At 40.1% G+C, this 10,482-nt stretch overlaps 2 protein-coding genes across 8 annotated transcripts in view; one reads left to right on the top strand and one right to left on the bottom strand.

Moving 5' to 3' along the window:
* GLMN (glomulin, FKBP associated protein) overlaps positions 1-6,166 on the bottom strand; it is a 56,330-nt gene extending 50,164 nt beyond the window's left edge. For all 5 annotated transcript variants that reach the window (XR_001883627.1, XR_001883628.1, XR_001883629.1 and 2 more), the window contains exons 1-3: positions 6,081-6,166; positions 5,128-5,196; positions 4,578-4,703 (exon numbers count right to left, since the gene is read on the bottom strand). Coding sequence is in view for 2 of the 5 variants with exons in the window: in XM_017863324.1 (XP_017718813.1) it covers positions 4,578-4,703; positions 5,128-5,166 (165 nt within the window). In the remaining 3 variants the exon portion in view is untranslated. The remainder of the gene's footprint in view (positions 1-4,577; positions 4,704-5,127; positions 5,197-6,080) is intronic.
* Positions 6,167-6,171: 5 nt separating this feature from the next.
* The window catches only part of RPAP2 (RNA polymerase II associated protein 2), a 101,102-nt gene continuing 96,791 nt past the window's right edge, over positions 6,172-10,482 (top strand). The window contains exons 1-4 of one of the 3 annotated variants that reach the window (XM_017863327.1): positions 6,277-6,322; positions 7,364-7,409; positions 7,507-7,673; positions 8,936-9,050. Coding sequence is in view for 1 of the 3 variants with exons in the window: in XM_017863328.1 (XP_017718817.1) it covers positions 6,250-6,322; positions 7,364-7,409; positions 8,936-9,050 (234 nt within the window). In the remaining 2 variants the exon portion in view is untranslated. Of the gene's footprint in view, positions 6,323-7,363; positions 7,410-7,506; positions 7,674-8,935; positions 9,051-10,482 lie in introns of all 3 variants that reach the window. The other 2 variants (XM_017863328.1, XM_017863326.1) reach the window with 2 other exon arrangements.

Here is a 10,482-nt window from a genome sequence, read left to right as displayed (position 1 = left end):
TTTTTTTTTTTTTTTAAAGCATGGTGGCTCATGCCTGTAATCCCAACACTTTGGGAGGCTGAGGTGGGCGGATCACTTGAGCAGCCTGGGCAACATGGTCAAACCCTGTCTACAAAATACAAAAATTAGATAGGCCTGGTGGCACACGTTTGTAGTTCCAGCTACTTGGGAGGATGAGTGGGAGGATGGCCTGAGCCTGGGAGGCAGAGGTAGCAGTGAGCTGTGATCACACCTCTGCAAACCAGCCTGGGTGACAGAGACAGACCCTATCTCAAAACAATAGATAAATAAAGAAAAAGCAGATCTAACCCATCTGACACGGGATGAATAACCAGAATAGAAAAGAAGCTCAAACAACACTAAGGGAAAAAAAACTAATAATCCAATAAAAAAATTGGCAAAAGATTTGAATAGCCATTCCCTGAAAGAAGGCATACAAATTGCAAACAAGCATATGAAAAGGTGTGCATCACGATCATCAGAGAAATGCAAATCAAAACTACAGTGGGATATCATCTCACCCCAGTTGAAATGGCTTATATCCAAAAGACAGTCAATAACAAATGCTGGCAAGGATGTGGAGAAAAGGAAACCCTCATATATTGTTGGTGGGAATGTGAATTAGTACAACCATTAATAAGAACAGTTTGGCAGTTCCTCAAAAAATACAAAAATAGAGCTACCATATGATCCAGCAATCCCACTGCTGGGTATATACCCAAAAGAAAGGAAATCACTATATTGAAGAGACATTTGCACTCCCATATTCATTGCAGCACTGTTTACAATATCTCAGATTTGGAAGCAACCTAAGTGTCCATGAACAAATGAATGGGTAAAGAAAATGTGGTACGTATACACAATGGCGTACTATTCGGCCACATAAAAGAATGACAGCTTGTCATTTGCAATAACATGGATGGGACTGTAGACCATTATGTTAAGTGAAAGAAGTCAGGCACAGAAAAACATTGAATGTTCTCACTTTTTTGTGGGATGTGAAAAAACCATACAACTGAACTCACGGACACAGAGAGTAGAAGGATGGTTACTAGAGGCTGAAAAGAGTAGTGGGAGGCAGGGAAGATGGCTAACGGGTACCAAAAAAAAAAAAAATAGTTATCAGTAATGAATAAGACCTACTATTTGATAGCACAACAGGGTGACTACAGTTAATAACTAACTGCACATTTTAAAGTAACTGAGTGTAACTGAATTGTAACACAAAGGATAAATGCTTGAGGGGATGGATACCCCATTCTCCATGATGTGCTTATTACACATTGCATGTCTGTATCAAAACATCTCATGTACCCATCAATATATATGCCTTCTATGTAGCCAGAAAAATTAGAATTTTTTTTAAATTCTAGGAAGCTGATCTAGGAAGAAGACAAAATGACACCTATAATACCTCATATTGACCCCAGTCTTGTAAGATAATAAAAATAGAGCTTAGGATACAGTAGTCTCCCCACTTATCTGCAGGGAGTACATTCCAAGACACCCAGTGGATGCCTGAAACCATGAATAGTACCAAATGCTATATACAAATACTATACATGCATATCTGTAACAAAGTTTAATTTATAAATTGAGATTAACAATACAACAATTACAATATACTGTAATAAATAGTATGTGAATGGTCTCTCACAAAGCAGTAAATAGCAAATCTTTTTTTTCTTTAATTCACTTTTTTTTAAATATTTAGTGGACTTTTTTTATACTTTAAGTTCTAGGATACATGTGCACAACGTGCAGGTTTGTTACATATATATGCCACGTTGGTGTGCAACACCCAATTCACTCTTACAGTTGAAGATAATAGTAAATCTTGGTCAATTTTAATAAGATTTTCACCTGGCAAGAAAATTAAATTGTAGTCAGTTTTTTGTTGTTGTTGAGATGGGTCTCACTCTGTTTCCTGGGCCGGAGTGCAGTGGTACGATCTTGGCTCACTGCAGTCTCCGCCTCCCGGGTTCAAGCAATTCTCCTATCTCAGTCTCCTGAGTAGCTGGGATTACAGGGGCGCGCCATCACACCCGACTAATTCTTGCATTTTAGTGGAGACAGGGTTTCACCATGTTGGCCAGGCTGGTCTCAAACTCCTGACCCTCAGGTGATCCACCCGCCTCGGCCTCCCAAAGTGCTGGGATTATAGTCGTGAACCACTGTGCCTGGCCTGTAGTCAGTTTTGAACATTGTCTTATCAGTATCTAAACCTTTGCATTTAGCTGACTACATATTGCAAAGGTGACTCTCAAACTATTAAGACTAAGCCTCACAATGTTTAAATCTATCCCATTAGCTATTCAGAAGCATGCTAAAATAAAACACTGAGGCATGCAATGCCTGAAAATACTTTGTTTATACTTCCCTTTTCCTTCTGCCTCATAGATGTGGTGCTGATCCTCATCTCCTTGGTAGGCCTCTTCTCTCTACCTGTTTCTTAAATTCCTCAAGATGGGATCTTGGGCCTCTTCTCTTCGGCCCCTTTTCTGTGAACTCAGGTAAATTCTTGTTTTTTTTCACCCCTCAATGCTTCAATTACCCAATCTTTACATAAAGTCTCACAGATATGTGCCTCAGAGATCTACATCTTAATTCCTATATCTACTAAGCTCAAAACCCTATTTTCCAATTGACTGCTGTACTTAAACTCAAACTTTCTAAAAGTCAAATCACTTGTTCCTTCAGTAAACTTTTCCCTCTACTTAGGCTGCCTTTTCTGTTCGATATCATATGTTATCCTTTTAGAGGCTAGAAACCCAGTCATTTTGATGCCTCACCCTCTCAATCAATCAATCCCCTGTATTCTACCCTAAAATCATACGCCATGCAGCACTAACCAGCGGTACAGCAGAGTAGTTAGGAGCTCCAAAACCATGCTACACAGGTCTGAATCTTGGATGTTACATAAAAGCTGACTTACTTTTGGGCAAGTCATTTAACCTTTCAGTCAAAATGAATACTTACTTTCTGAGATTTTGGAGAGACTAATTAAGTTAATAAATGTAAAGGACTAAAGACAGCATCTGGCACATGTAAATACTCAATAAATATTAGTTGTTATTAATTTTTTATTATTAGCTAAAAGCTAAGTACTTTTGAAGGTTATCCTCTGAGAACGCAATTAGAAAAAAACCAAGAAGAGTTTAAAAAACAAAAAATTTATTATATTGGGGTTACAAAGTTATAAACATATATTAAAACAATAAAATCTCCTAATTATTTTAATAAAAAATAAGAAGGGTATAAGCCATTTGAACTACTAAGAGATGCTATAATAATGTATGATTAAAAGTTTTAGGAATCCCCAAATCCAATCAAGATGCCCTGGAGAGAAACACAGGTCAACACGACTACACTGTGATATCAAGAAAGAAAACTTCTAATAAATAAGTAGCACTGCAAATGAAGAAAGAGTGTGTACCTAGAAAGAAGATGGTCTTTGTATTAGTCTGTTCTCACGCTGCTTCTATGAAAAAATACCTAAGCCTGGGTAATTTAGAAAGAAAAGAGGTTTAATTGACATGCAGTTCCACATGGCTAGGGAGGCCTCAGGAAACTTACAACCACGGTGGAAGGCACCTCTTCACAGGGCAGCAGGAGAGGGGCTGAGTGCCAACAGGTGAAATGCCAGATGGTTATAAAACCATCAGACCTCGTGAGAACTCACTCACTATGATGAGAAGCATGTGGGAAACCACCACCTTGATTCAATCACCTCCACCTGGTCCCACCCTTGACACACAGGGACTATTACAATTCAAGGTGAGATCTGGGTGGGGACACAGAACCAAACCATAGCAGTCTTCCTTATAAGGAGTATCCAAAGACACAAAATTTGGCAGGGTGTTGCCAACACAGTGTCCCAGGAAAAGTTATTCCTGATTCACAAATATTGATTCACAAATATTGTAGAGGATGACTTCTCAAACTATTGTAACTGGATGATACTGGCTAGCATAATGACATACAGCTTTCCTCCTGTTCTGATTCTAAGCACATAAAATACTGCTTTAATTAAAATTTGGTTTTCTATACACATTTGGCTGGAGGAGAATGGGCTGATCACCCAAAATGAATATTTAGCCTGCTTGATATATTTTCAATGTAAATTAATAACCCGAACACCATTTTGGACTCCCTAAACCAGAAGTAATTGTTTCTTCTAAAACTCTTTACTTCAACTATAGCGCTTATTTTATTTATTTTGCCTCATTATTGTTAGTTGCTTACATGTTTATCTGTTTGACCAGATTGTAAGTACCTTCAAGTATATGACTGTTTCTTTTCTTTTTTTCTGAGATGGCCTTACTCTGTCGCCCGGGCTAGTCTCAAACTCCTGGACTCAAGTGATCTGCCTGCCTCGGCCTCCCACAGTGCTGGGATTACAAGCGTGAGCCACTACACCCGACCTGAATATTTCTAATTCTTTTTTTGTCTTCAGTTCCTTACAGTGAAAATTTAAGTAGATTCTTAAATGTTTGATGGATAAATGACTGGATGAATAGCATCATGTGATTATTCTCTTCCCAAGACTGAAAAGTAAACACCAAGATTGTACGTACCTTGTTCTTTTCATTTTGAATAATTTCTAATAGCTGGTCTATGTGCCCTTCTTCTATGCATCTTTGCCCAGCTAACTGAAATAGGCCAAAATCCTCTTCTTTAAAGTCTTGCTCTTCTAGGATTTGCTGGCAAAAAAAACCCCAAAAAACAAAAGAACAAATGTGTATGCAAATAAAATTAAATACAGTAACTTCTTATCTATGAAAAAAGGAAATCTGTTTAAATTCGAGATAAATGTAACGTAAATAACACATGTATCAAAATTAGGATTACCCTAATAAATACTTTAATAAATGACCTTGAAATCTACTGTACCAGTGAAACCTATGAAAAGGATCAGGATTAAAATGTAAAAGGTTATTTAGATAAGCACGTCACCTGGAGAAATAATCCAATCTGCCTCCCCCACTCACGTTCTTTAGAGGTCAAAAAAAGCAAGGATTAAAGAAGATAAACAATTTGAGTGACCACAAATATAATTAAAAACCATCTGTGCCCTTCCCATATTTTGAAAGGTATTTAATTTTACAAAAATTAAAAAAAACTTACACATCTCTTTATTATAGACTGAAGTTCCTCTACAGCCATTCCTATTTCTCCCAGTTTCGAAGCTAAAATCTACAAATACAAAACACACTATTAAATATCCGTGATATTACATTTAAGTATTCAAAAGTTATGTTTTAGTGTGATAAATTATTAGTAAATACAATAAAGAAAATGGAAAGTTTTTGTTGTTGTGTTTTTTGGTCCAATAGCATGCTAGGAGAAAATGTAAAGTTCTAAGGTTGAAATGTTATTACTGAATCTTAGTATGTTTGTCTAAGAAAATAAAGTGTTTTTTTTGGAAGCCCTTATTGCATCTTTTAAGTTTTCTAGGAGCATAGTTTTGAAAGCTATTTTGAAGGAAAAAAAGAAAAAACTCTCGAGCAGTCCCAAGAGGCAAGGCAAATACGAACTAAAGGGCTTTTAAAAAGCAAAGTACTTCTTTTATGAAAAAAAAATTCCAAAAGGTGGACCTGAAATCAAATTTCTAATCATTAGGGGATTTTTTAATGTCTCACCTCACAAAAACTGGGGTGCAACACAAGCTTATCTATAGGGGGTGAAGATTCAGATGCCCTCCATCCCATTTCTCTCTAGGAGTTGCAGTACCCAAAGTGATCAATCCAGCTAGGGAAATCACTGTATCACACGGAGACAAGGCAACGGCGGCCTTCCGGAGAAGACCATCGCTTCTCCCGGAGGCAAGGCTCGGCCCCAAACCCTCAGTAGGGGCGCGGGTCAGCCCGGTTCTCAGCGCAGCGCGCTATAAGACGAATAACACCCCAGCGCGCGTGCGGGCGGCATCAGAGGAAGCCATGTCTTCCGATTCCTGCTCGCCTAGGTGTGCAGGCTCCACCACCTCGCGTGGCCTAGTCGGCCCGCGGCACCAAGTCCGCCGCGGCTCACAGCCAACCGCTAGCCCTGGCCACCCCGAACCTCTCCACGACTCCACTTACCGGCCAGACCTCTCGCCTCTCCCAGCCGCCGCCACCTCCTCCGGCCACTTAGCCCGCTCTTCTGGCCCCGCCCCACGCCAGCGGGGTCCGCCTCGCGCTACGCGTAGGAAGGCGGGGCCTAGGGGCAAGACGCCGGAGCTAGTCCCGGTCCCGCAGACTACTCTACCCCATGGCGGACTGTACTGGGCCGGGTTCTGCCGGCCGCAAGGCCGGGGCTCCTCGCCGCTCTCGAAAAGCCGCAGGTAGGAGCAAGGATGTCTTCCCACTTTGGGACCCTGAAAGCTGGACCGCGATCTCCAGTTCTAGACCGAAGCGCGCGGGCGCTCCTGAAAGGCTGCTTCAGGGGAGGGGTTCTCCCAGGTAGAGAAGGCCGAAAACTTCCCACCGCCGTCCGCTCCCCCTGCGAAAGATCTCCTGGCCGGCCCTCACCCCTTTACGTCAGTGTTGCAGGATTTCCCTCGCGCGGGCAGTGGCCCCAGCCTCTGAGAGAAAGTACAGTGGAGGCGCCGGGAACCCAGGCCTGGGGTCCCCGGGATTCGGGGCAAGTGACTAGGGCAGCGTTGGCAGCTGGTCTTGAACCTAGGACCGGTCCTCCTTTCCAGACTGCTTGGGTGCCCGGTTCTTTGAGGTGCCGGACTCCCCTCTTCTCCCAGAGAGGACGTTTGGCAGACGGAGAGAGAGGTTTCCCTAAAAAGTACCCAGATCTCAGATTTTCAGGAATGGTTAATTAAGCAACTATGATACAGAAGAAAATTCAATCCCCAAAGATACATTTTAACCAAGAAAATTAAACAGTAATCAATTTGCAAAAACAGATTGCTTTCCCTTCCTATTTCATTTTGATTTACACACGATTGGACATAAAATATGTGGAAAAGAAGAAAAGTTGGTCTAGTTTGTTATTTGTGTAGGAATCTATCTTGTACCTAATGTGTTTGTATAGGCCTGACCTACTGCCACGATGTGTAGCTTAACTGCAGGGATGCATTTTGAGAAATGCGTTGTTAAGCAATTTCATCCTTGTGTGACCATCACAGAGTGCACTTACACAAACTTAGATGGTATAGCCTACTTACACACTAGGCTATATGATACAGCCTATTGCTCCCAGGCTGCAAACCTGCACAGCATGTTACTGTACTAAGTACTGTAGGCAATTGTATATCTAAACATAGAAAAGGTACAGTAAAAATACAGTATTTTAGTCTTATGAGACCGCTGTCTGTATGCTGTCCGTCGTTTACAAAATGTCATTATGTGGCACATGACTATTTTTGTTGTAGGTACTAAACAGACAACTACTTTGAAACAAGAAGATGCTTCTAAAAGGTATGACAGCTACATGGACAACTACATTGGCATATCTACTTATCTTATATTACTTGTACCAATTTTAAAACTAATAGTCACCTTTTTTTTTTTTTAGAGAAAACTATCATGAGAGGGAAGGGAAAGATCTGGGAAGGCCTATAAATTCTCACATAGACTGTTAACATTCCTCTACTCCAGGCTTTAAGAAAACCAAACTAAGCACTCAGACTGCTAGTGAAGGCGTGAGTGTCTATAGAAGGTGTTTGTTTTTCACCACTTCAGGTACACTCCCCTTTTATTGCTTTATATGCCAGAGACTCACTCTCCAAGTTTCTCTGTTACTCCAAGAAACTTTTTCTGTTCTTTGTTACATCAAGTCCAGATTTTCATCAAAAAGCTGTCCTGGCCGGGCACGGTGGCTCATGTCTGTAATCCCAGCACTTTGGGAGGCCGAGGCGGGTGGATTACGAGGTCAGGAGATCGAGACCATCCTGGCTAACACGGTGAAACCCCATCTCTACTAAAAATACAAAAACTTAGCCAGGTGTGGTGGCAGGCCCCTGTAGGCCCAGCTACTCGGTAGGCTGAGGCAGGAGAATGGCATGAACCCGGGAGATGGAGCTTGCAGTGAGCTGAGATCGCACCACTGCACTCCAGCCTGGGCAACAGAGTGAGACTCTGTCTCGAAAAAAGAAAAAAAGCTGTCTTGTACTAGTTCTGGTTCTCAAAAGGCAAGATATTACCACATATCACACAAAGTTTTAGAAGAGGAATAGAATGTGAAGGGTATTAAAAGTATATGTAGCTATGATTTTCATTTTGTGAAGACTTATTAATCTTAATATTGACTTTGGTCTTAATTTACTCATTCTTTCAAAAATTATTTACTGAGTATAAGATATGCCAGACCTGTGTTAGGCTCTGAAGATATGGTGAACAGAATAGACACAATTCTTGTCTAGTGGAACAGAGAAATAAATAATAGTTAATTAACATAAACACATAATTACAAATTGTGATAAGCACTATGAAGGAAAAGGCTGTGATGTTACAAGAAGGAATAATCAAGTCTAATTTAGTTGGAAGTGGGTGGCAGGGAGGTTAGTTGTGAGTTTTCAGGGAAAGCCTTATGCTGAGACCTGCATGCTAAGTAGACATTAACCAGACAAAGAGTATATAAAGGCTTCTGTGTGTGCAGTGCAAAAAGTAGCTTGTTTCCTTTTTGAAAAGTATTGGATCAAAAGTAACAGCATTAGAAAATAGAAATTTGGCCAGATATGGTGGCTCATGCCGGTGATCCCAGCACTTTGGGAGGCTGAGGTGGGAGTATTACTTGAGGCCAGGAGCTTGAGACCCATCTAAGCAACATAGTGAGACCTTGTCTCTACAACTAAAAAGAAATAAATATTTTTATTCAAAAAAATTTTTTAAATACGTTTAAATTTAAGTGGCAAAATAGTGAGTTAGGTTAGTGTTGTATTTTAAAAAATGGAATATTGGACATGAAGCTTATAAGTAGATTAACTTTCTCTTGCAAATTTTAGGAAAGCAGAACTAGAAGCAGCTGTGAGAAAGAAGATTGAATTTGAAAGAAAAGCTCTACATATTGTTGAACAGCTTTTAGAAGAGAATATTACAGAAGAGTTCCTAATGGAGTGTGTATGTGTTAAGTTGACAAATTATTAGTTTTGTAGTATAACATCTTTAAATCTGTGCAACATGAAACTTCTTTGCATCATTAAAATCTTTGAATTTGTTCTCAGTCATTAGATGCAGATAACAGTCTATATAATTCATGCATTTTAAAATAAACAACTATCATGCATTCCTTGTATAGTGACTTTAAAATGCACTAATGAAAAATAACAAGTACATAACAAGGTGATGACAGGTAATGTATATTTCAAAATATTAAGAGTGGATTTCAAATATTCTCACCACAAAGGATAAATATGTGAGGTGATAGATATGTTAATTAGCCTGATTTGGTAATATATACATGTGTTAAAACATCACCTACTACCCCACAAATATATACAATTATTATTGTCAATTAAAAAGCAAAAAGAGGCCAGGCACAATGGTTTATGCCTGTAATCCCAGCACTTTGGGAGGTCAAGGTGGTCGGATCACTTGAGGTCAGGAGTTTGGGACCAGCCTAGCCAACATGGTGAAACCCCGTTTCTACTAAAAATACAAAATTAGGCAGGTGTGGCTCATGCCTGTAATCCCAGCTGCTCGGGAGGCTGAGACATGAGAATCACTTGAACTCAGGAGGCAGAGGTTGCAATGAGCTGAGATCACGCCACTGCACTCCAGCCTGGGCAACAAGAGCTAGAATCTGTCTCAAAACAAATAAATAAATAATAAATGGAAAAAAAGAAAAATGAGGATGGGGAGAAAAGAAAAAAGAAAAGCAAGTATATTTTGCCCTTAGTCATGGTTCTTTTAACCAGTCTGCTAATACCACTTGATTTTCTTCAGTTTGTTCTGTGATTGCAATTCCAGATTTCTATATTCTGTGTTGTATTATTTTAAGTAACAGAAGAATATTATTTTTGTCAATGTAATTTCATCAATTTTCATATTTCAAAAACCTGAAATACAGATCATTTATGACTTAACATAAAACAGAATTAAATTCCACATTAAATTTTTTTTTTTTTTTTTGAGATGGAATCTGTTGCCCAGTCTGGAGTGCAGGGCTCTACAAGCTCTGCCTCCCAGGTTCATGCCGTTCTCCTGCCTCAGCCTCCCGAGTAGCTGGACCTACAGGAACCCATCATCATGCCCGGCTAAATTTTTTGTATTTTTGGTAGAGATGAGGTTTCACCGTGTTAGCCAGGATGGTCTTGATCTCCTGATCTCGTGATCCGTCCGCCTCGGCCTCCCAAAGTGCCGGGCTTGCAGGCATGAGCCACCACACCCGTCCCACATTAAATTTTTTTAGGCAAAGCAGGATGGCTCATGCCTGTAATCCCAGCACTTTGGGAAGCCAAGGCAGTAGGATCGCTTGAGCCCAGGAGTTTGAGACCAGTCTGGACAACACAGTGAGACCCTGTCTAAATAAAATTTGAGAATAAAAAAAATT

Source organism: Rhinopithecus bieti, unplaced genomic scaffold (genome assembly GCF_001698545.2).
Source record: "Rhinopithecus bieti isolate Rb0 unplaced genomic scaffold, ASM169854v2 scaffold_68834, whole genome shotgun sequence".
NCBI lineage: Eukaryota > Metazoa > Chordata > Mammalia > Primates > Cercopithecidae > Rhinopithecus > Rhinopithecus bieti.
This window is presented reverse-complemented; position numbering and strand designations above follow the sequence as displayed.